Source organism: Leucoraja erinacea, chromosome 15 (genome assembly GCF_028641065.1).
Source record: "Leucoraja erinacea ecotype New England chromosome 15, Leri_hhj_1, whole genome shotgun sequence".
In the NCBI taxonomy this organism is placed as follows: Eukaryota; Metazoa; Chordata; class Chondrichthyes; order Rajiformes; family Rajidae; genus Leucoraja; species Leucoraja erinaceus.
The window spans coordinates 14,656,172-14,682,430 of NC_073391.1; the positions used below are offsets into that span (position 1 = coordinate 14,656,172).

Sequence of the window (26,259 nt, forward strand, 5' to 3'; positions counted from 1 at the left end):
TGGAGCAAAGGAAATAGGTGACGTTTGAAGAAGGGTCTCAACCCGAAATGTTACCTATTTCCTTCGCTCCATAGATGCTGCCTCACCCACTGAGTTTCTCCAGCATTTTTGTCTATCTTCAACTAAGGTTATATTTTTTTGTTGATGAAATAGTTATTTGTGACTAGTGCCTCTTGGAACTGTCCTGGATTGTGCTTGGACTTAATTTGTGGATGACTTAGATTAGGGAACAGGGAACTTATTTTCTCAGTTTGTTGGTGACACTGAATTGGGAGACAAAATGAATAGTTCACGTTGGAGCAAAAGTGCATGGATGGATTGAAGGAGTGGTCGAAGCTGGAAAATGGAGGCCAGTATGCATCATCCACTTTGTAATCAAGTAATGCTGAATGGTGCTAAATGGTGAGGAGTTGCCAACACTCTGAAGTGACTTCGGAGTCCAAATAGAGAAATTGTTAAAGATGATCTGCAGGAACAAATATAAAAGTTAATGATCTGTTAGTTTTTATCTCAAGAGCACAATAATACAAAGGAATGGAAGGTGTTACAGCTGCATAAAGCTCTGGTTAGACTCCATCTGGAAGTGTATGGTCAATTCTGGACATCTTACCTCAGGAAAAAATATATTCACTTAAAGGGAGGTGATTGCAAATTCAATAGGTAATTTAAATGGGGCAATTAAAATGATTAAAGGTTTTAGAGAGTAGATGGGAGCGAAACTGTTTTCCCTTGAGAGAGATCCGGAACAAAGAGGGGGAATAATCTTAGAATTGGGGCTTACTTTTTTCATCAACATTTATAGGCAGCACTTTTTCGTGCATAATGGTTAATATCTGGAACCTTCACTCCAAAAATCTGTTGAACTTAGTTCGGTCAATAGAGAATTTCAAAACTGAGGTCTTATAATAGAGTGAGTTAAACACGGATATTAAGGATAAGGAACCAAGGAAGAGGGGTACATTTGTGATGTAGATAAGCATGATCTAACAGAATACTTAAATAGGATTGTGTGTTTAAAAGGTCTATTCCTGGTCTGTTAGGGTGAATGCCCGTACATGCATACAGTCATATACACTTTGAATTTCAATGGTTTTCTTCAAAGTGGGTGCATATGTTCAATTAACCTGAATTTGAATTCAGACTGAATTTGGGGAAAAAATATGTTAAGTTGGGTGGTGAATCTGGGCAACATGCTGGTATTTGAACAATCTCGCTATATTCATAGTCTTTACACTCATTACAAACTCTGTACCTTAGCCCCTAACTAGACCTTATTAGGAAATCTATCAGTAGCATCCACAAGACTAAATAGGCAGTGTTCTTATGGAAGAGTGTCCCACATTTAGCATTGGGGCTAAATCAATGTGCAGAAATCATAGGAAAACATATTCCAGGCATTAACTCTTTGGCATACAATTGTACAAAACACTGTTCTAACCAGGCAACTATAAGGTCAAAGAACAGTGTAAAAGGCTAAAGACAAGGGATAGAATGGATGTGAGATAGAGGATTAGAATGAATGGCAACTCTAAACTTAGTCACCCAATCTACATTTGTTTTTTGTATTACAACTTCAAGAGCACCGATGCAGTGCACTAAATTGGAAGAAGTATAAGTAAATTGCTACTTTGCCGAGGAATACTTGGGCCCTTGGATAGTGGGTAGGATAGAAGATGTTGAATCTCCTGCAAATGTCATTGATTTCATTTGCTCTTCCCATGAGGTGTCAGGATTCACAATCATTGCAAGAATATCAGATAACCAGATTTTCCTGTATTTGTTGAAACTGACTGGCCAGTTCTGATGAAATGTTATTAACCTGTTATGTTAACTCAGTTTCTCTCCCATCTTCACAGATGCTGGGTAATCAGATGAGTATTCCAGGCATCATCCTTTATTTCAGATTTTCAGCATCTGCAGTGTTTTGTGTTTCACAGGACTTCTTTCTCTTGTCTCTGTTGCCATTTCTCTCCTTACTATTTATATTTCATGCAAGCAGAACAATTGCAAGCAAACAAGCCTTCTAAGTCTCTCATTGATCATTTATTTTCTCTTAGTCTCCACCCTGTTACAGATAATCCCTTTGTTCTGTCCTCATACCTCCCAACTATACAATTTAAAGCATCTTTTGTCACTCTGAAACTGTAACTCTGTTAGTCGAGTGGGAGACAGGGGAGAGACTGGACCGGCGGAGAGGCGGTGGGGGAGAGGGAAGGGGGGTGAAAGACGTGCGTGTTTGCGTTTTGCTCACAGTTGTGTTTAGTTTAACATTCCGCGGGGAGTGCCAGGGTTTGCACATTGGTTGAAGAGGGTGGGCAATGTCCCCCAGTCCCTCCCTCCAGTCTAGGGCGGGGGGGGGGGGGGGGGGGGGGGGGGATTGTCCTTGCGCCGGGGAGTTCTTGTGGAGATGGGGTGTCTGGGACCTGCAGTGAATCAGCGATAGCGAGCCTCTCTTCCCATCCCTCTCCCCCATCCCTCTCTCCCCCCATCCCTCTCCCCATCCCCTCCCCTCCCCCCCCCCATCCCTCTCTTCCCATCTCCCCATCCCCCTCCCCATCCCCCTCCCCCCATCCCCTCCCCCCCATCCCCCTCCCCACCCCTCTCCCCATCCCCAGTCCTCATCCCCCCTCATCCCAGTCCCATCCCCCTCCCCATCCCCCTCCCCACCCCTCTCCCCATCCCAGTCCCCATCCCTCTCCCCATCCCTCTCCCCATCTCTCTCCCCATCTCTCTCCTTTACCTGCGGACAAGGGTCACTCTGTAGGAAGGAACTGCAGATGCTGGTTTACACTGAAGGTAGACACAACGTGTTGGAGTAACTCAGCGGGACAGGCAGCATCTTTGGGGAAAAGGAACAGGTGACGTTTCGGGTCGAGACCCTTCTCCAGAGATGTTGCGTGACCCGCTGAGTTACTGCAGCATTTTGTGGTTCTCGGCTTTTGCCGGCACTGAGGGGTTTAATCGACAGCCCCTGGATAAGGCGAGCAATGCAGCTGACAGTTCCCGGCCCGTCGGGGAACGGGTTCTGCAGGAGTTGGAGCAGAGTTGAGCTGGAGTTAGTGCTTCTTCTCCACGCTGGCTGTAAGCCTGGGGCCGCCACTGCTCCAGGTCAGTGTACCGTTAGTCCAGGGTCACCTCGGGTCATCTCTGGCCGCCCCTGGACACGGATGGGAAACTCGGGAGGGGACGGAGATGGTAGTGAGACTCCGCTCACAAAACTGCTTCCTGAGGTTATGCAGGAGAGGGGTGCGTAGTTCGCCCCTGTATAACCCGGGAGGTGCAGCCCGGGTGAGAATGGAACCCATACACCCAGGTTGAGGGTGACCGGACCATGATTCATTAGATTGCCATTGCTGAGATTTCTGCATGGACCAGTGGAGAAGGGAGAATTAGTGTCACTAACTCCAATAGCAATTCAACAGCGCTTGTAGCGCCGGAGACCCGGTTCGGTCCAATGTTTATCTCCAGTGACCTATGACTTAGGCATACGCAGACGGAAAATCAAACTCGCTTATTAATCCCATCTGCCTGCAGCCCTCCATTCCCTGTCTGTTGATGTGCCTAATTCCATCTCCACCATCATATGGAAATTAAGGATCACACATCGTTTAAATTAAACTAGTGTTACTATTAAAACACTGTAACTTTGCATCGGGCTGTAAAACAAGTTTAACTTGTTCAAGCTTTTGTAGCTTTACATTTCCCAGCTGTGAAATTAATGTGCATCTTTGGAGTCGTAAATCACAATGACTCATCTCTGATCCGAGCCATTTTTCTGGACAATAGGGATGGGGTGTGGCTGACACGTGCCAATGGCCAATATACTGTATTATCTGTTCCAAGGGAAGGGGGAGTAGATTTAATTGCTTCCTGGTGTCAGGGGCGGATTGAATTTTTGCTTCGGCTGTGATATTTATTTGGGTGGAGGATAGTGAGAGAAGCAACAGGAGAGATGGGGTGATGGTGGGATTGGATGATATGGTCCAGATGAGCATTGTGTTCATCCTCTTGCACACTCTTTGTCTGGCGATGTTCTCGGCATCCTTGTCCCCATCTGGAATATGATCTTGCGATCTGTGCTTTGGTTCTTTTTCATCAAATAACTGACAGCCAGTAATCTCTTACGAGCAGACTGTCCTCAGAAAACCTAAAGTGGAAAATTAAAGAATGCTTAATCTGTATATAACTAAAGCTGAAGATAGACACCAAAAGCTGGAGTAACTCAGCGGGACAGGCAGCATCTCTGGAGAGAAGGAATGGGCGATGTTTTGGGTCAAGATCTTTCTTCCGACTGGTTAGGGATAAGGGAAGCGAGAGATATATAGACGGTGATGTGGAGAGATAAAAAACAATGAATGAAAGATATGCAAAATGTAACGATGATAAAGGAAACAGGCCATTGTAAACTGTTTGTAGGGTGAAAATGAGAAGCTGGTGCGACTTTGGTGGGGGGAGGGATAGAGATAGAGGGAATGCCAGGGCTACCTGGGTAGAAAAATCAATATCCAAACCACTGGGCTGTAAGCTGACCAAGCGAAATATGAGAAGCTGTTCCTCCAAATAACATCATCCTTCATCCTCCTGTGCTCCAATGAATAAAGATCTAGCCTGCTCAATCTCATCCTAAAGCTCAGGCCCTTGAAGCCTGGCAACATCCTTGTAAATCTTCTCTGCACCCTTTCCAGTTTAACATCTTTCCTATACCAGGGTGACCACAATTGAACACAATACTCACAAATGTCTTGTACAACTGTACATGACCTCCCAATGTCTATACTCAGGTTCTAGTTTTTTTGACAGTTCATATCTAATGGGTTTTAGTTTTGGCAGTGAAATAATAACAAAGTCAGCATGGGAAAAGTTACCCAGGGAAAATTACAACCAATATTCCATAAGTGTATTTGAAGGAAACACCTCTGCTTTCATAATTTCTGAATTTTGCCTTTTGGTAATTATATTTTGAAGAATTATAATACCCATATATACCAGAAAGTTCATCCAAACTACAAGAACATTTTTTCGTCACTGTGGGATTTACTCTTGAGACAGATGTTCAACTATAATATCATCTGTTTTAGTTTTCAGTATGAACTAAGATTGTAAAAGAAAAAGCAGACTTTGATTCAAGTTTGTGCACCATAGATTTCAGTTAAAAGAACACTTTTTTTCCTGGTTCCACAAGCAAGCAATCGGGATTGCTGTGGTGAAACAAATACTGTACTGGAAAATCGACAGGTCAGTGATTTACTTGGGAGACTGGCCCAGTTTTCTGCTGATCCGATTTGCTGCATATTTTCCTACATCAATCAGTTGAATCCAGGCAATTTCCAGCATCAGAGTTCATTTCTAGGAAAATCTCTGAGCATATTTTAGCTGTATCATGACTTTGGATTAATTTCTTACCAGTGCAAATTCTCCTGTTTAATGAACCAAAGTATGCTGATGCAAAGTAGATTGATCAATTATATTCTCACCGTACTAACCAAAACATATCTTATTTAACCCATGACTAGTCAAGGAATAGAGCAGTAAAAACATATTTGTAGCCAACTTTTTCTGTAAGATTAAAAAAATGTTGAGCTTTTTTTCTTAGACTTTGAAATTATGCTTTGGCAATATTAGGCTGAGAACATTAAACACATTCATATGCATTTCATTAGATACAGGATCACTGATTTATAAACTGATAAATTCATGTTGTAGGAGCAGAATTAGACCATTCAGCCTATCAAGTCTATTTAATCATGGCTGATCTATTTTGTTCTTTCAATCCCATTCTCCTGCCCTCTCCATAATGCCTGACACACTTACTAATCATGAATCTGTCATTCTGCCCCTTAAAAATACCCAATGACTTAGCTTTCACAAACATCTGTGGCAATGAATTGCACAAATTCATCACCCTCTGACGAAAGAAATTCCTCCTCATCTCCTTCCTAAAGGTATGTTTTTTTAAATTCTGAGGCTATGGCCTCTGGTCCTAGACTCTCCCACTAGTAGAAACATCCTCTCTACATCCTCTCTATCCAGGCGTTTCACTATTCGGTAAATTTCAGTGTGTTCATCCATCTGAACTCTAGCGAGTGCAGGCCCAGTGCCTTCAATGCTCATCATATGTTAATCTAATCATTCCTGGGATCATTCTCATAAACCTCCTCCTCTGGACTCACTCCAATGTATGCTATTAAATGAGGGGGGGTGGGAGGTTGCTAAATAAGACTTGATCTGACTCTAGTAAAGATTAGGAATAAGGAAGGCTGCTATACTTATTGCTGCCGCACAATGCGAGAAGGGTAGGTATGTTGAGAAATATAAATAAAGTGGTAAAGATACTTACCAGATGTGCAACATTTGCAGAGAGAAGTGAGGAGTTAGGTTGACGATGTTTTGTGTGGCTGAGGGGCTGGTGCACGGAGCAAGGATTTAGATTTATAGACCACTGGAATCTCTTCTGGGGTAAGGGTGACCTGTACAAAAGGGACAGGCTACACCTTAACTGGAGGGGGACCGATGTTCTGGCAGGCAGATTTGCTAGAGCTACACATGTGGGTTTAAACTAAATAGTGGGGGGGGGATTGACAAATTGGGAGTATAAAGATGGAGTTAAAGGGGAAGTGAGTACAGGAAAAGTTACAAAAGATTCTCAAATTAATGGGAAGGAAAGTTCAAGAAGGGATAAGAGAGTAAGATCAGGGCCAATAGCGAGCGGTGCGAGGGGGGACGTGAATACGGAGGTCAAAGTGTTGTATATGAATGCGCGAAGTATAAGCAATAAAGTGGACGAGCTTGAGGCTCAATTGACAAGTAGAAATTGGCAAGTATGATGTTGTGGGAATTACAGAGACATGGCTACAAGAGGGCCAGGGCTGGGAACTGAATATTCAAGGGTATACCTCCTATTGAAAAGACAGACAGGTGGGCAGAAGGGTGGGGTAGCTCTGTTGGTGAGGAATTAAATTTGGTCCCTTGGGGTGACATTGAAACAGGAGATGTGGAGTCAGGATGGATAGAACTAAGGAATTGTAAGGGTAAAAAGACCCTAATGGGACAACTACAGGCCCCCAAACAGTAGCCTGGACATAGGGTGCAAGTTGAATCAGGAGTTACAATTGGCATGTAGCAAAAGTAATGTTGTGGTTGTTAAGGGAGATTTCAACATGCAGGTGGACTGGGAAAATCAGATTGGTACTGGACCCCAAGAAAGGGACTTTGTAGAGTGCCTTCGTGATGGATTCCTAAAGCAGCTTGTATTGGAGCCTACCAGGGAGAAGGCAATTCTGGATTTAGTGTTATGTAATGAACCTGATTTGATAAAGGAACTTGAGGTTAATGAGCCATTAGGAGGTAGTGACCATTATATGGTCAGGTTTAATCTACAATTGGAGAGGGAGAAGGGTAAATCGGAGGTGTCAGTGTTACAGTTGAATAAAGTTGACTAGAAAGATACACTAGCAGGGATGACAGTGGAACAGCAATGGCAGGTATTTCTAGGAATAATACAGAAGGTGCAGGATCAGTTCATTCCTAGGAAGAAGAAAGATTCCAAGGGGAGTAAGGGGCAACCGTGGCTGACAAGGGACATCAGGGACAGTTAAAGAGAAGAACAAATAAAAGAGAAGAAGTACAATGTAGCAAAGATGAGCGGGAAGCAAGGGGATTGGGTAATGTTTAAAGAGCAACAGAAGATAATTAAAAAGATAATACGGGGAGAAAAGATGAAGTACGAAGGTAAGCTAGCCAAGAATATAAAGCAGGATAGTAAAAGTTTCTTTAGGTATGTGAAGAGGAAAACAATTAGTTAAGACCAAAGTTGGACCCATGAAGACCAAAAAAGGTGAATTTATTATGGGGATCAAGGAAATGGCAGATGAGTTGAACAGGTACTTTGGATCCGTCTTCACTAAGGAGGACACAAACAATCTTCCTGATGTACTAGTGGCCAGAGGATCTGGGGTGACGGAGGAACTGAAGGAAATCCACATTAGGCAGGAAATGTTGTTGGGTAGACAGATGGGACTGAAGGCTGATAAATCCCCAGGGCCTGATGATCTGCATCCCAGGGTACTTAAGGAAGTGGCTCTAGAAATTGAGGATGCATTGGTGATAATTTTCCAATGTTCTATAGACTCAGGATCAGTTTCTGTGGATTAGAGAGTAGCTAATGTGTGATCCCATTTGTTAAGAAAGGCAGGAGAGAGAAAACGGGGAATTATAGACCAGTTAGCCTGATATCGGTGGCAGATTACTATCTAAATAGCGTCAAGTTGGGAAAAGGGGGAGTACAAAGGATCTGGGGGTGCTTGTTCATCAGTCTATGAAAGTAAGCATGCAGGTACAGCAGGCAGTGAAGAAAGCGAAGATCATGTTGGCCTTTATAACAAGAGGAGTCAAGTGTAGGAGCAAAGAGGTCCTTCTGCAATTGTACAGAGCCCTAGTGAGACCACACCTGGAGTATTGTGTGCAGTTTTGGTCCCCTAATTTGAGGAAGGACATTCTTACTATTGAGGTAGTGCAGTGTAGGTTTACAAGGTTAATTCCTGGGATGGCAGGACTGTCATATGCTGAGAGAATGGAGCGGCTGGACTTGTACAGTCTGTGGTTTAGAAGGATGAGAGGGTATCTTATTGAAACATATAAGATTGTTAAGGGTTTGGACACGCTAGAGGCTGGAAACATGTTACCGATGTTGAGGGAGTCCAGAACCAGGGGCCACAGTTTAAGAATAAGGGGTAAGTCATTTAGAACGGAGACGAGGAAACACTTTTTCTCACAGAGAGTGGAGAGTCTGTGGAATTCCCTGCCTCAGAGGGCAGTGGAGATTGGTTCTCTGGATACTTTCAAGAGAGAGCTAAATAGGGCTCTTAAAGGTAGCGGAGTCAGGGGATATGGGGAGAAAGCAGGAATGGGGTACTGATTGGGGATGATCAGCCATGATCACATTGAATGGCGGTGCTGGCTCGAGGGGCCAAAAGGCCTACTCCTGCACCTATTGTCTACTCTATTGTCTATTGTTTTATCAAAACTGGGAAAAATTTGAGATAAATCGGTTTTAAGGTGCAGAAAAATGGGGAAGTTCTGTGACAAGCTGACGTTAGGAGAGATTAAATGGCAAGTGCAGATGATAATGCATAAGCAAATAATACAAAGAAAGAACAAAGGCTTGGCCTGGAGGTTCAGTTCTGAAATGCATTGACCATAATATCGGTAATGTGTTTGCAGCAAGTGAGGAAGTCAAACAAGAATCACCCATCAAATAACAAGATTTTTTCTTCCATATTGCACAATATTTCAAGAGAAATATCACCGACTTTCCCAGGTATAAAATCAGCATTCAAAGTGGACGAATTTGGCTTTTGTGGAAAGTCAGGATTTGTTAAAAGGCAAGCAAGGTTTCCATAGAATTGAGCATTAAAGCAAAATGGCATTTCATACTTTTATTGGGGGCTAGGGGCAATAGTGCAACAGAGAATACCAGTAAATATTTTCAGATTATCCCATCAATACTGCAGGTGATGTATAGGTTCAGGTTGGAAAATTAATGGAGCAAATTTATCTTCAAAGAAAGTAGCGTGATTTCCATTATTCATTGCAGGATCTGACTGAATTCAAGATGTAGCAATTCAACCTTTGCACTGTGAGAAAACCTACAGGTTTGAGGCAATATGATCTGAAATGTCAGTGAAACAAGAATACAAATGGCCTCGTTTCCCACAGTTGCTTTTTTTAACCATTGTTATGTTCATACTTTACAAATATAACCATTGATGTGACACAACCTTTGAACTGGTATTCTCCATTGCTTCAGAGAAATAATACACTGGTATGTTGCAGCCATGTCAATATACACTAGAGTTTTTCGTATCCCTAGAATCGTGATCTGGCCTTTTCTGCCATGGAAGCACTGTTATTGGCTAGGTGGGGTTACTCTCTGACCTATATTGCTAGCTTTTATCAAGATGCATCACAGTTTAGTGATCGCTGGATAGAACCCACAATGACCTACAAGGACACAAAGTGCTGGAGTAACTCAGCAGGTCAGGCAGCATCTCTGGAGAATATGGATAAGTGACGTTTCAGGTCGAGTCTGAGGTCTGACGAAGGGTCTTGACCTGAAACACCATCTGTCCATGTTCTCAAGACATGCTGCATGATCTGCTTCCAGCACTTTGTGTCCTTTTGTATATTAACGAGCAAGTGTAGTTCTTTGGTCCTACAACCACAATCACTTGATGAATAGACTAAGCATTGCCTCAAATAAACCCTGACACACACAAACAACAGTTCTTGTTGTACAGTTTATTTGAAATTCTGTTTCGTAATGAATTATGTATTTTTATCATAGAACTATCCAGCATGGGCCAAATTCCTAATTGAAGCTGAAGGCAAACAGCTGATCATCGAACTTGAAAGAAATAAGTGAGTACCACTAATGTAGTCTGTGCTACAAATTGATGGCATATGTAATGCCTGGGGCAACGAGTGTGTTCTGCTTAATGATGTGCAGCTTCTGGTAAATATATTGTAACTCTAATAGTTCTATTTAAATTCAAATTACTTAACTTAAGTAAGCATTAATCAACAAATTCTAAGATCTTGTGCAACATGTGAGGTGAGATAGGGTATGCATTGACATTATAGATGTACTGTAAGTTCAACCATTGTGAAAAATACAATGACCCGCTGCCTTAATGACACTATTCCTTTTACATTTTTAATTAAAACCTGTAGTCATATTATTTGTCATCACCACACTTCCAACATGACAGAATTTCTATTCCGTGGAAACTTTGTCTTGCCCGAATAAATTTGAACTGCAACATTTCATTAAACATTCTTGCTATGAGTGCAGCTATGCTTGATTGAAAACATCATATTCAATTCTACAGTTCATGATTACAGTTTTGACTTTTTCCTGTCTTATCAGATTTATAAAGTCAGTAGTGTGTAGAATGGAATAAAACTTCATTGCATTATAGAACTGTACTAAAAAGAGACATATTTTACTGTTGACCAGAATGCACACAGAGTGGAGAATGGTAAGTTATTTCAACATTATTTTTTACAGTACCAACAGCTGCCTTTCCAAGAATCCTCCCCATTTCCCTTTGAAATGGACAAATCATAACAGCAGCTAGCTGATGATAGAGAAAAAAATAACTTCAGATGTTTATTCTTATGAGACAGGTACACTTTATACAAAGGATTAGTTGCTGTAGGCTATCACAGTAGCTATCTTAATCAGTGATGACGATTTCATCAAAAATCGATTGATATAGAATTCTCTTGCTGCAGCATGAAACAAAGTCATTGTATTGACACAAAACATTGAATTAGTGTTCCATCCGTTCCCAAATTTGGAAAAATAATAATTTTTAAACATTTCAACAATTACACAACATCTGCATTTTTATTACTGTTCAGAGAGAGTTTAAATGGCAGAAGCTAAAGTACTCACCTTGCACATATCTGTGTTGCAATCTAAGTTTATTTGATTGTAAATTTTTATTTTTTTATTTTTTATGACTGCATTAGAATAATTCAAAAATGATTGCTTTTGAGGGCCACCAACTAAATCTGCAATTATCCAACTATTCTGAACTTTGCTTAATCCTGAAGCATGCCTCCACATTCTAGGCTCTCACATTTTCCTATTAATTATATGCCAGAGAGGCACTATAAAAGTTATTTAATGAGATTTCCAGTGAAACAATAAAAGATAAAGGAAATGCAACTGAATTGATAAAATCATGTTTAAGCAGTTAATTCGATATACTTTAGTCGAGGCAGGATTCATTGTATAAAAACAAGTTATGGCCATTTCCCTCTTGATCAGAAGTGAGCTATGATATTTCTATAGGTGAACTATAACATAATTCCAGAGGTGACTATGGTGGCATCTTGGTTATGGTCAAATATAAATTGTTCATTATTGTATATTTATGTTTTCAGAATAATTTGGGGTGGAAATTCTTTTTCCAATGTACAAAAGCACAAAGTGTATTTGCAATGCTTAAATTATGAGAGCTGAGGCCTTAACATTGGACCTTTATTCTCATATGTATTAAGCTATTTGGCACTCAGGCTATGTGGTATTAGCAATCAGCAGGCAAATAGACGATAAAGTTCTGTCTGAGGGCCATTAATGGCTGCGTGCTTCCATTAACTGTTGCTTCATCAGCTGAATACATGGTCTTGATATTTAGGCTAATTGTTGGCGTGAAAGGACTTTGTGTTGATGGGTACAAGTGATTCAGCTGTCATGGTTCATCATTCTTGGTCCATCAGTCTATGGATAAGCTGTTTTCAGAGCTCATACTGTCAGAAGGCTTTTTTCACTGTCTCCAATTGTTCTTGATGAGATTTCTATAGAAATGTTGAAATACTAAAATTTAATAAAACATTTACTTTACGTAAACTAAATGGTGAAATCATATAAAATCATTCATATAAAATAAAATAAGAAAAACAAACACCTAGCCTCACTTATCTTTTTTAACGAACTTCAGTGACCACATTCTGAAGAATGGTGACACACTAGAAATGACTGGGGTAATGCGGAAGAACTGGAAATTAAATATATACAATCCCTTAGCTTGGTATCAACACGAAAGGTTTATGAGACTGGTCCCAGGACTGATTGGGTTAACCTATAATGAGTGGTTGATGGCATTGGGCCTGTACTTACTTGGATGGGGGAGGGGGGAGGGGACATTGAAACTTAATGGATAGTGAATGGCCTGGATAGAGTGGATGTTGAGAGGATGTTTCCACTAGTGGGAGAGTCTGGGACCAGAGGCCATATCTTTAGAAAGGAGATGAGGAGGAATTTATTTTGTCAGAGGGTGGTGAATCTGTGGAATTCATTGCCATGGTTGGCTGTGGAGACTAAGACATTAGATATTTTTAAGTCGGAGATTGATAGAGCCTTTATTAGTAAGGGTGTCAGGGGTTATAGGGAGAAGGCAGGGGAATGGGGTTGAGAGGGAAAAATAGATCAGCCATGATTGAATAGCGGAGTGGACTATGGGGAAAATTGTTAATAATTTTTGAACATGAACCAGTTCTGAATCCAGCAGCGAGTTCAGGGATGGGGTGGACATCAAATCAGCTGGTATCTGATCTCCAGCACATTCTGTACTCTGTAATGCACATTATAGTCCAGAGTGAACTGCACACAGAGGTTGTTCTCAATAGAACCATGGATCAACATGATCCAGCCCATTTGTGAAGATGCACAATTTAACTAAAATGAGTAATTGCACATAAACTTTGTATTTTCGTTCTCATTTTAATTTATTAATTAGACTTTTATCTCAAATTCACAATAAATCACGACTTTACATGAGATGAGAGTAAGTTGTAAAAATAAATACTTGGGGGAGCTGCATAAAATGTTTGCCTTTTGGACAAAACACAGTTGACAAGCTTGTATCTTGTGGTTTGACCCTTATGCTAGATAATCAAAATAAGCAAAAAAAATGTTTAAGTAAATAAAGAATCAGCCTTACTGGATACAGTTACAACTGCAACATGTCAGTGGAATGTCCATAGTAGTCTGGAGCAGTCGGTTCAATCCCAAATGCCCATGCTAAAGCCTACAGTTGACACTGTTACTAAGCAATCAGCTGGTGATCAAGGAAGTGTTCTACTGAATGGAACATTCATTAAACTGACCCTGCTCCTTCTACAATTAATCATGTACTTGAATTAACAGAATCTTACTAAGAGCATTGACCTTGTCATTCATTATTGCTCAATTCAGCATTACAGAGAGATGCGTTTAAATTAAAACACATTAATATCATATGTCAAATACTCCATAAATCTTTCAAGCCCTCTATCTTCGGGGAGAGCATCCATTGTGTTGGCTGTATGTCTAAACTGTTATAGCCAAAGGTAACCAGAGCTCCCTTAAAAGTACTAAAGTCTTGCAAAATGCTTTTATTCATTATGTTAAATGTTATCACTAATGTCTACTGTTACAGGAAGGAAAGGAATCATTGAGTTAAATAAAATTTGGAAAATATATTCCCTTTGTTCTGAAACTTTTAACTTTCCACTGATATTAACTTTATTATCTTTTTGCTTTTCAATTATCTTTTTGCTTTTCAATTAAATTATTCAAATCGTTAGCAGTCACGTTACCTTCCTACAGTCACCATCCTCTCGCTGTGGATTAAAAGGCTTTATTTCTTATAGCTCAAAAACCTTATTTAGGTTGAGCTGCAGAAGCCAGGAAAATATGGCACAAGTTAGTCAACATCCGTGGTAGACCATGACATTTTCTATAATTAGCCTGTGTTCCAATAAAATGGAGCTAGGATTCATGGACATAAATGTTCTCTGTGAAGCAAAAGCCAAACCACTGGAGGAACTCAATGGGTCAGGTAGCTTTTGTGGAGAGAGAGTGATGATTAACATTTTGGGCTGAAATGTTGCATCAATAACTTGCTTGCTGAACCGCTGAGTTTCTCCAGAAGTTTACTTTTAGCTCCAGATTCGCATCTGCAATCTCTTCTGTCTCCACAGTCTACTGAGCCCCATTGAAAAGGTACATATGTGAATATGGCATAAAGAGAGAATTAGGTCTGGATGTGATGTCCTGATTTTGAATGAGAGATGACAGTCTGAAGAAGGGTCTCGACCCGAAACGTCACCCATTCCTTCTCTCCAGATATAGTGCCTGTCCCGCTGAGTTACTCCAGCATTTTGTGTCTACCTTTGATTTCAACCAGCTTCTGCAGTTCTGCCTTACAAATATTGATTTAATCCAGGTAATGGAAAGCATTTGAAATCCTAGGAACTGTGCCGCAGGAAAGTGTTGATGGCCGAAGAATTTGGGTGTTTGTCTGAATGGTTTGCATGCAATTTCAATCCCTGTACCTTTTTTTGATCAACAAACTATATGCATCTTGTTATTCCTGGTGAGTCATTGCTTAACTGGTACAGGCAAGTGAAAGCAGTTGGACAACAGTTTCCACTGCCATCCTTCAGAGTTCTGTCAGTTCCTTGTTTGCAATGATTAGGCCCTATAAAATTGCTAAAATAGTCCAGTTAATTGCCGCCATTAATGGATTATTTACCCTGCATACATCTCGTTTTTATTATCATTCAGGCAAATGTAATGGTTTTGTAGCTGCTAATTATGATAAATCAGGTCAACACAGCTCGATTAAGTTTATGCATTACATCCCTTCATTGGTTTCATGTACAAATTGTGTTAATTGCTCCGATGAGCATTGACATATTCTGTCAAAATGGAATTTGGTATGTACTTGGAAAGGGCAAGGAACCCATTCCTTCTCACCAGAGATGCTGCCTGTCTTGGTGAGTTACTCCAGCATTTTGTGTCTATCTTAGGGAAAGGAATAATTCTAGTTGTCTTTTGTTTTCATGAATGTCCGCTCCCCTTTTACAGCCCAAGCTAAGTACAACAAATTGAAAATCTTAGTTCATAAATTGTCAGGATGTAGCAAAGAAGATGAAAGCCAAAATGGTGCAGAAATAGCTATATTTTTATTGTAATTACTTACACAGTTTAATGCCAATGACAGAGTTAGAGTTCTTCTAAATTTGAATGTGAAGATACTTTGTCATATTTTTAGGGGTTAGAATTCACAAATTCACAATCAGGGCCAAGAGGCTGCATGTTAGTTATGTAAAATTGGGGATATTTTATTGCTGCAAAAAAAGCATTATTTTCCAATTGGAGAAAATGTGGGTATGTGATATTGTTATATAAAAACAATCCCTTATTTTTTCTAAAATAATCTGTAGACTTGTAGAGGGGCTTTAATTTAGGAAGGCACCTATCTATTGGGCTATGTGATGTTTCACCTTGAGTCTGAATCCATCTACCTTCCCAATCTTTCCCCTCGCATGGATAGGTGGCGCAGCAGTAGAGTTGCTGCCTTACAGCACCAGAGACCCGGGTCTAGAGAATGCAGGGTGACTTGGACAGGTTGGGGGTGTGGGCAGATGAAGTTTAATGTGGATAAATGTGAGCTTATCCACTTTGGTAGCAAAAAGAGAAAGGCAGATTACTATCTAAATGGCGTCAAGTTGGGAAAATGGGAAGTACAACGAGATCTGGGGGTCCTTGTACATCAGTCTATGAAAGTAAACATGCAGGTACAGCAGGCAGTGAAGAAAGCGAATGGTGTGTTGGTCTTTATAACAAGAGGAGTCGGGTATAGGAGCAAAGAGGTCCTTCTGCAGTTGTACAGAGCCCTAATGAGACCACACCTGGAGTATTGTGTGCAGTTTTGGTCTCATAATTTGAGGAAGGACATTCTTGCTATTGATGGAGTGCAGCGTAGGTTTACAAGGTTAATTCCCGGGTTGGCGGGACTGTCATATGCTGAGAGAATGGAGCGGCTGGGCTTGTACACTCTGGAGTTTAGAAGGATGAGAGGAAATCTTATTGAAGCATATAAAATTGTTAAGGGTTTGGACATGCTAGAGGCAGGAAACATGTTCCCAATGTTGGGGGAATCCAGAATCAGGAGCCACAGTTTAAGAATAAGGGTTAGCCATTTAGAACGGAGACGAGGAAACACTTTTCTCTCAGAGGGCTGTGAGTCTCAGAGGGCGGTGGAGGCCAGTTCTCTGGATACTTTCAAGAGAGAGCAAGATAGGGCTCTTAAAAATAACGGGGTCAGGGGATATGGGGAGAAGGCAGGAACGGGTTACTGATTGGGGATGATCAGCCATGATCACATTGAATGGCGGTGCTGGTTCGAAGGGCTGAATGACCTACTCCTGCGTCTATTGTCTATTGTCATGGGTGGGAAGGGGGTTGGCTGCCGGGAGCCCCAATATCAATATGGTTTGATTCATCACTCTGCAGATGGGTCAGAGGAGATAAAATGAGTTCAGAAGGCTCTTGGGGGGGAAACTTTAATATTCTGGATTATAAGAAGAGTTAATACATTAGCTAATATCCATTTTGGGCCACGGTGCATAAATTTGTGTTATTCTAACTCCTGAGTATTTCTAACTTTTTCTACTTTCTGGGTTTATTATCAAACAACATTCATTCTCCTGTTCAAGACCAATTTATAAAACAGTTAAAACAATGTACCAGCAGTTGTTTTGTAGTAACAAAACTTAAATATATTTGCAATAAACTTTAGAATTTCACCTAGTTTTGTTTCAGTGACCCGTGATTTATTATCTCAAGTCTTAACATCGAAAAGTTTTACATCCTTCTTTCCTTTCCTCTTTATGTTTCCCAAATGTCCTCCACAGGATAGAGGGCGAGCATTTAAAAAAACCCTCAACAAATGACATCAGTGTTGCTTCTTGGGCAAATTGCTAAGTATGTCTAAACAGAGGAAGAAAAGATCGGTCTCGAGGTCAATTGCCTCCTGTGCGTTAATCTCTCTCTGGGCACTAGTCCCTCACAGGAAATAAAGAAGCAGGGATCATTGTTATAGACTAAGGAAGTTAGAAGCAGGACATGAGTTAAGATCCAACTTCTTCTTGACATGTTGGTTAGTAAACTTATGGAATATATTCTGCTAAAGCATACAATCTGTGGAAGCTTTCAAGACGGAAATGGCCATGTTGCTGATTAGGGAAGAAGGATATGCACTTGGCACTGATCCAGACTAATCTGTCTTGAACATAAATTCAGAAAAAAAGACTTTGACTGGAGAGAGTTGAATTACCTTTTTTTGTTCCTAAATTTAGTTTTTACATAAAGAGATTTTAGCTTTGCTATCCATTCACTTTCAAATTATTATTCACCACTTTAATTTTCAAATTTCTTATTCAAATTATCAGTAAGTATTCTTGCTGATAGGTTGAGTTAAATATACTACTTATCTGTAAATGCAAATACTGTAGTTCTCTCAACTTAATGCAATTCATCTCTTTGTCTTATTCTGTTTACTTCTTTATTTCTTTTGCTATTTTTTGTATTCAGCCACATCGAATTTTCAGTGTCTGGATTTTGTGTTTTGCATACAATTCTTTCAGAATTACATTATATCAGATATTGCTAGTTGGTAAGCAGAATATGTTACTAAACACATTGCATAAAAAATCACACGGCTGTTTCATGTGTGTGTGTGTCTCTCTCTCTCTCTCTCTCTCTCTCTCTCTCTCTCTCTCTCTCTCTCCCTCTCTCTCTCTCTCTCTCTCTCTCTCTCTCTCTCTCTCTCTCTCTCTCTCTCTCTCTCTCTCTCCCTCCTCCCCTCTCTCTCTCTCTCTCTCCCCCCCCCCTCTCCCTCTCCCTCTCTCTCTCTCTCTCTCTCTCTGCATGTATGTGTGTATATGTGTATGTACGTATATGTGTATGTACATGTGTGCATGTATGTGTATGTACCTATCTGTATATGTGTATGTATGTGTGTGTGTGTATACAGGTATGTATGTGTGTGTGTATGTATCTATGTGTACATGTGTATCAATGTAAATATGTGTGAGTGTGTGTGTATATATAAATATATATATATATACATGTGTACATATATTATACACATGCACACACACACATGTGTGTGTGTGTGTGTGTGTGTGTGTGTGTGTTATAAGAATATTTATATAAAATGCATGGTTTGATAAAAGCAGTTTTAAAAGAAATACTAATTTTATGCATTCGCATGAATCAAAATGGTTGCATTTAGCTGGGCTGATATGGATGTGATAGCTTGCATGACCCCCAGTGTGGGCTTGATGTGATGTGTGATTGGGTCTCGGGTAGCACACTTCTCAGGCCCTTGCCCCAGGCGAGTGGTCCTGACGGGAGGCACAGCTGGCGACAGACTTTTGCCTCTATCAAAGACAGGAGATTTTAAAACATTAAAAAAAAATGTCTCTCATAGGTGGTGTAATAAATAATTGAACTCTAAAGAAATAAAAAAAATGCAAATGCATTGAAAAACTGAGAAATTATATTAAAAAAACATTAATATTGGTAAAATTAAAAACAAATTAACTTTCTCTGCAAATCACAGGCATCTGATGTGATTGGATCAATGAACAAATAATAAACATGATTGGTGTGGATTGGGGGAGGATAAATTCCCCATGGAATGCTGGAAATGCCAGCTGGGAAAGATGATGCTGTCTCACCGTGCAACAGGGGGGAATGGGAGAGATGCCCTCATGTTTCCTGGGACATGCTGAAGGAGAAATGTCTAAACATTGATAGCTTCCTTCAGGACAACCAGATACAGCTATGAAAGTTTGGCCCAGATAACTTCAGTTTGTTTTCTGGGTTTCACACCACAAAAATATTCCATGTCACTTCAAAGGAGAATTATCAAATGAAAAATTAATACCGATACACATAAGCCAATATATGCAGAAGATTGATCAAAGGCTGTGTTTTTAAATCATTTATTAAATAAGGTGGAAAGGCACAGAGATTTATTTTCCTCGTGGGAACTGGAGGCACAATCTGTGTAGTGATTAGTTGTGGGAATGAGGATGGTCAGAGGGCCATCAATAGCTCAGATTGCTGTTGTACTGGAGGAGATTTCAAAGGTTGAAAGGTTTGAGACCAAAGAATGAGAATTAAAAAATAAAAGCATAGTTTATGTAGGCATCAATGTAAACCTGTAACCGTAGGGCTGAGGGTGCACAGGACCAATGTGAGTGAGAAAACAGGATGTGGCTAACAATTTCTTCTGAAAATAGATCAAGGGAAATTAATGTGGTCTTCAATGGAATCATCAAGTTTAGAAACAGCAAAGGCATGAAGGACAGTTTCAGCAGTAGCTGAAGTGCAGTTGGGTGAGGCCACATAGGGGTAAATGGATGTCAACCTGGTCGAGGCATGGGTATGAACCCAAAGCACAACTTTTAATAGTTGTGAAAAAAAAATGACAACCTGCTGGATTAACTGAGTGAGTCAGGCAGCATCTTGGAGAAGTACGGTGTCAGGGGTTATGGCAGGAGAATGGGGTTGAGAGGGAAAGATAGATCAGCTATGATTGAATGGCGCAGTAGGCTTGATGGGTCGAATGCCCTGCTTCTGCTGCTACCACTCATGAACATGAGAATATGGATAGTTTAGTTTTTTGTCATGTGTACAATGAAAAGATTTTACTTCGGAGTCACGTGAGTGACTATGTGAAGACCCCGTCCAGCACACATGCGCGACATAACGTCTCACGCAGTGCACAGCGATGGACGGGAGTACGAGCTCTCCCGCAACAATTTGAAAACGGACCTTCAGGTAAGCAAATCTTACTCTGAGGACATGGTGTTTTCGAAACCCTGTTCTGCTTTATTTTAAATAGGAACAGAACGGGAAAATACCAAGGAAGGTCGTTCCCCGTTGGGCTGAAATGGACCAGGGGGATTCCAGCAGCGGGGGGCGACCGGTGGCACCTGGACCGCACAACGCTGCGGTCCACAGTCACCGACAGCATTCCGAGCCAAGCCCAGCGCCGCTAGCACAGCTCAAGGGAACGTTGGCGACCAACTGCAGCGGGCTGGAGACCGGCACACGGAGGTCGGACCGGCCGGTTCACTCAGCAGAGCCCGGCACGGCAGACTACCGCCCGAGATCGAGAAGGTGACCGTTTCAAGCCTTTTGGAAAGGCTCATGGAGCAAAAATTCCAGCGAGACTTGCTCCGGGAGCTGGGGCAAGCTCGCCAAGGGAGCACAAATACTCCCGCTCCAGTGCACTAACAGCACTGGCCATCGCATCTCCCTCAACAGAGGGGAGCGTTGGCGATCAGGACTGGGCTGGTCAAGAAGAGGGGTCACAGGCTGAACAAAATCGGGAGTATGCTTGAGGTACGGGACCAGGAAGAGCTGCTGGGTGTGCGAACCGCTACGTGGCAACACCGTTACAGCCTAAACTGGTGGCAGCTTACTACCTGTCCTTTAAACCTCTCCAAGACAGGTAGTCATTGAGGTGTTGGACTTTATCACGCCTCCCCAAAATTGCATTTGCTCAATGTGCCTGCCATTACTGGGGGTACATTGTGCAGGGTATTTAAACCCAAAAACTTAAAATTACAAAAAATGTTGATACCCCTGCCGTCGGCTATCACTTCACATGCTCATTCCATGGACAGGGTTGACATGCCAAATCACCCTGGCTCTACTGTGCAACACAGTATGTGATTAACAACCTCCGGAAGGAGGTCATAAGACCTGCCCTCAACCTCAAAAATTCGCAGGACTGTGTAGAACGCCGACCTCAGAACCACAGTTCCTGCTATTTGGCAAAGAATTACCAAATCAAGCATAAAATCTGGACAAAGAATCCAAGGCATCCGGCCTCATGAGGGCAGGACCTGGAATGAGCAAACCACGCAAAACCCAGATGGCAGTACCTCTACGCATCCACCAGTAAGCGTCTACTTCATGGTACTGGTGAAAGCTCGGGCCCGCATACCATCCCCACAGTCTTTCGTCTTTCGGGACAGGGCCCAGAGCGGGCCCCATGGAAAATGTGCCACCCCCCAACAACACGACCCCGACAGACAAGGAACCAGAAACCGAAGAAATGAACACACCACCAAACAACAGTGGAGGTAGGTGGGTCTGGTTCCTACCATCACATAAAAGGTGAGGGGATTGTGCTAACGGGGGGGGGGGGGGGGGAACTACACCTGTTTTTGGAAGCATGAAGAACTATCACACTCGGTAGTTATATACCAAAAGGTATTCAAGGATAAAAATTGAATTTAAGAAAAACTTGCCACCAGTTCAGCATGCACCCCAAAGGGGTTTTACCCTCTTACTAAAGAAAACATGAGGGACAAGCTGAACTGGATATGTTACATACAAAGAGGTCATAAAGAAGTCTAAATATGAACCTTTGAACTTCCATTAAATTTACTAAAACCCAAAAAGATGGTCAATGTCGCATTATCATTGACTTAACCACATTGAATACTTTCGTCAGGAATACACACTTTAATGGAAAACATTGCAACTGTCAAACAATGGATTGCCTAAGGATACTTTATGGTAGGCATCGACTAAAAAGATGTATACTCTTCAGTACCCACTCATAAAGATCATCGGAGATACCTAACAAAATTTACCTGGATTGGGTAACTATGGCAGTACAAATTATAGACTAATGGCCTATATGAGCCAAAACTGTTTTCCAAGATTTTTAAACCAGCCCTGACACTATTAAGGAAACATATTGTCATGGCATATGTCGATGATATTTAACAATAGACAAAACCATGGAATTAGTTAATTCAACAGCATTAGCTACTAAAAACGTATTTAATCTGGGCTTTGTCATACATCCAGATAAATCTACGTTGACACCATCCACAACTATGGACTATCTGGTATTCAATTAACTCAGTCCACATGTCTATAACGTTGCCAAAAGAAAAGTCAGCAGAATTGGCACAAACCTGTAACAAATTAATGGTTAACAATCAACCAACCATTCGACAAAGTGGCAAGAGTAATTGGGAAATTAGTAGCAGCGTTATCAGCTACTTAACTTGGACCTTTGCATTAGAGCAAAGGTGCTAGCGCTTTAAACAACATGCAGGTCACTTTTACTGAACCATGAAATTGTCTATTTCAGACCTATAATGATGGAAAGAGAACATTTGGCATAGTTCCAGTCCCATCATTTATCAATAACCCATATCCAGAACAGGTGGTAGATGGCCTAATCTAGAGTCATCACTACTACAGACACTGCACATAAAACCAAGTTGGAAATGTTGGGTGCGTTCTATGGGTTAAAAGCATATTGTTCAAAAGTGCCTGCATGTTCGTTTACAATTTGACAATATCACAGTGGTGGCCTATACTAACCACATGGGTGGGATAAAATCGATATCATGTGATAATTTGATCAACACAGTCTGGTAATGGTGAGTCGACAAACATATTTGGCTATCAGCAACTTACCTACCAGGTAAGCTAAATACTGTGGCAGACATGTTAAACCCCAAAGTATTTGCTGAAATTACATAGCAATATGGAACACCAGATATCGATTTCTTTGCATCCCGACTGAATCACCACGTACCGATGTATGTTGCTTGGGAACCAGACCTAGAGGCAGCGGCGATGGATACATTCTTGCTGAACTGGGGGGAACTAATCTCTATGTTTACCCCCCCCCCCCTTTCTGCCTCATCAGTCAGGTACTACGCAAAATACAGATGAACTTTGCTTCGGACTTTTTGGTAGTACCCGACTGGCCTGCACAGCCATGGTTCCCAGTGGTCCTAGACAGGGTCATTGAAACCCATGACCGTTCCCAGCAGACCAGATCTACTGATCCACCCTGTATCAGGTGAAAGTCACCCATGCCATAACAGAATAAGCCTACTGGGTTACAGATTCCAAAAATATCTTTTGATGGACCTGGGATTGTCAAATAGGACCATGGAGACGATGACAGCATCTCACCGACTTCCACCAAGAAACAATATCTCTCCAGTAAAGAAAATGGGAAACATATTGCTCGAGAACAGAGACAACCTACTAATCAACCACCATACCTATGTACCAGAGTTCCTGGCCAGCCTTCGCCACGATGAAGGTCTGAACTATAGCACTATCAAATGTGCTAGAAGTGCACTGTCAGCCTATCTAAGACAGGCACCAAGGGAAACAGGCCATAGGGTCTCGTCCACTGGTGGCCAAATTAATGAGAGGTACCTTCTATTCAAAACCCCCAAGACCTAGATATACCAAGATCTGGGATGTCAGCATTGTCCTGACATACCTAAGGGATGGCCACCAGCCAGATCCCTTACTCTGAAAACAGCTACCCTGTATACAGCCATGCTGATGGCTTAGTCTCAGCATAAGGGTCCAGTCTTTTATCTACTCAGACTGGACAATATGGTCGTAACATCAAACCAAATAACATTCACCATTCAGGAGCTGGTAAAACAGAGTAGACCAGGAACTTCAGGACTCGTTATGGAATTCTGGGCGTACCCACCTGACCACCGTTAAATGTCATGACTCACCTTCAATGTATCAACACAACCTAAAATTCCCGAGGGAAACAAAATGGGTGAGTCACAAAAAGTCACTGGGTCAGGGTACCGAGTAAAACCATCTCTAGATGGCTCAAACAGGTATTGGGAGCTGCTGGTGTTGATACCGATATTTACACATCTCACTCCACCAGAGCAGCATCCACATCAGCGGCTAACAGTATGGATGTGCCACTGGACCTAACCTGGTAACAGCGGGGTGGTCCATGGGAAGAACTTTCAAACATTCCACAGCAAGCCATTAAAACCGGTTTCACTTGCAGAGAGAATTTTTTTCTTTGTTATTATTTTCAAATAATACCATTGTTGTTTTACAAACAGATTCAGGTTTGATTACGATAACATACTTCCTCCCTTGGATGACTTCGGCAGCGAGTGAAGTATGGACTGTTACACGGTTTGAAATCACAGAGCTTTAAAATCTTCACGTAGTCACTCACGTGACTCCGAAGTAAAATAGTAAGATTAAACGAGAACTTACCAGTTTGAAGTTTGATCTGTATTTTATGAGGAGTTACGATGAGGGATTACATGCCCTCCGCTCCCATCCTCAATTATAGAGATCAACTGGTATCTTAGTTCTCCTTATCTTTACTATGTTTATTTCAATTATTGTGTTTTCTGTGATTCCACACCGCTGCTTTGAAGTATGTCGCGCATGCGTGCTGGATGGGGTCTTCACGTAATCCCTCATCTGGCCACAATTATGCTGTAAGCTACCCAAGCAGAATATGAGGAGCTGTTCCACCAGTTTATATGTGGCCTCCCTCTGGCGATAGAGGAGGCCAAGTACAGAAAGGTCAGTATGGGAATGGGAAGAGGAGTTAAAATGGTTGGCAACCGGGAGATTTGTTGGCCATGTGGACTGAGCATCAGTGTTCAGTGAAATGGTGGCTGGGTCTAGACTTGGCCATGCCCACATACAGGAGGCCACATTGGGCACACATGATGCGGTAGGTGAGGTTAGAGGAAGTGTGTGTGAACGTCTATCACTGGCAAGGATGGCTGTAGCTGGATGGAGGTGAGGGAGGAGGTACAGGAATAGATGTTACATCTCCTGTGGTTGCAGGGGAAAGTACCTGGGGAGGGGGTTGTTTGTGTGGGAAGGGAAGAGTGAACCAAGACAATGTGGAGGAGGGGTCTCTACGGAAGTCGGAAAGGATGGGGGTGGGGAAGATGTGAGGGAATTGTCGGTGAATGATGTGTTGGATGCAGAGGCTGATGGGGTGAAGCGTGAGGACTAGGGAAAATCTATCCTTGTTCTGCCTGGGGGGGAGGGGGGGGGGAGTAAGAGCAGGACTATGGGGCGCAGAAGAGAAGCGAGTTAGGGTTACATATATGACAATAGGGGGGAGCCATGTTTACTGAAGAAAGAGGACATCTTGGATGTCCTAGGATGTAAAGCCTCATCTTGGGAGCAGATGTGGCAGAGACGGAGAAATTGAGTGTAGGGGATAGTGTCATTGCAAGAGGCAGGTGAGAGGAAGATACCTGTGGGAGTTGGTAGGTGTGTAGTCGACATCAGTCGATAGTCTGTCCCCTGTGATGGAGACAAATGGATCAAGAAAGGGGAGAGAGGTGTCAGAGATAGTTCAAGTAGATTTGAAGGCTGGGTGGAAGTTATTGGTAAAGTTGATTAAATTAATGTGTTCTGCAAGGGTGTAGCGGCAGTCCCGCTGCAGTTGCCGATCGAGCACGGAGAGAGTTGGGGAATGGTGCTATTGTACATTTGAAAGGTGGAGCGTTCGACGTTACCAACAAAAAGGCAGGCATAGCTGAGACCCATGTGAGTGCCCATGGCCACACTCTTAACATGAAGAAAGTGAGAGAAGTCGAAAGAGAAGGGTGAGGACAAGTTCCTCCAGCCGGACGAGAGTGTTAGTGGAGGGAAATTCATTGGGTCCTATAAGGTGAGAGAGAGGTTCACCAACACCTCTTTTAACCTCATCTACTGCATCCCGTGTTCCTGATGCAACCTCTTGTACATTGGCAAGACCAAGGGTAGACTTCGCTGAACACTTGGGCTCGGTCCACCGAGATCTACCGGATCTCCCAGTTGCTAACCATTTTAACCCCTTTACCCAATCCCATGCTGCCTTTCTGTCCAGGCCTCCTCCGTTGCCAGTGTGAGGCCACATGCCAACTGGAGGAACAACATCTCCTATTCCAATTGGGTAGCATTACGAATGTTGAATTCTGCACTTTGAGGTAACTACAATACTCTCTAACCCTCATCCCCTCTTTCTTCCCCTCTCCCCTGTACCATACCTGGACTTGCATCTGTTTTCCCTTCAT

General features: G+C 42.0%; 1 protein-coding gene across 3 annotated transcripts in view; it reads left to right on the forward strand.

The window, feature by feature from the left end:
* The window catches only part of adam12b (ADAM metallopeptidase domain 12b), a 328,163-nt gene that overhangs the window by 52,403 nt on the left and 249,501 nt on the right, over positions 1–26,259 (forward strand). For all 3 annotated transcript variants that reach the window (XM_055646711.1, XM_055646710.1, XM_055646712.1), the window contains one exon: positions 10,343–10,416. In XM_055646711.1, coding sequence (XP_055502686.1) covers positions 10,343–10,416 — 74 coding nt within the window. The remainder of the gene's footprint in view (positions 1–10,342; positions 10,417–26,259) is intronic.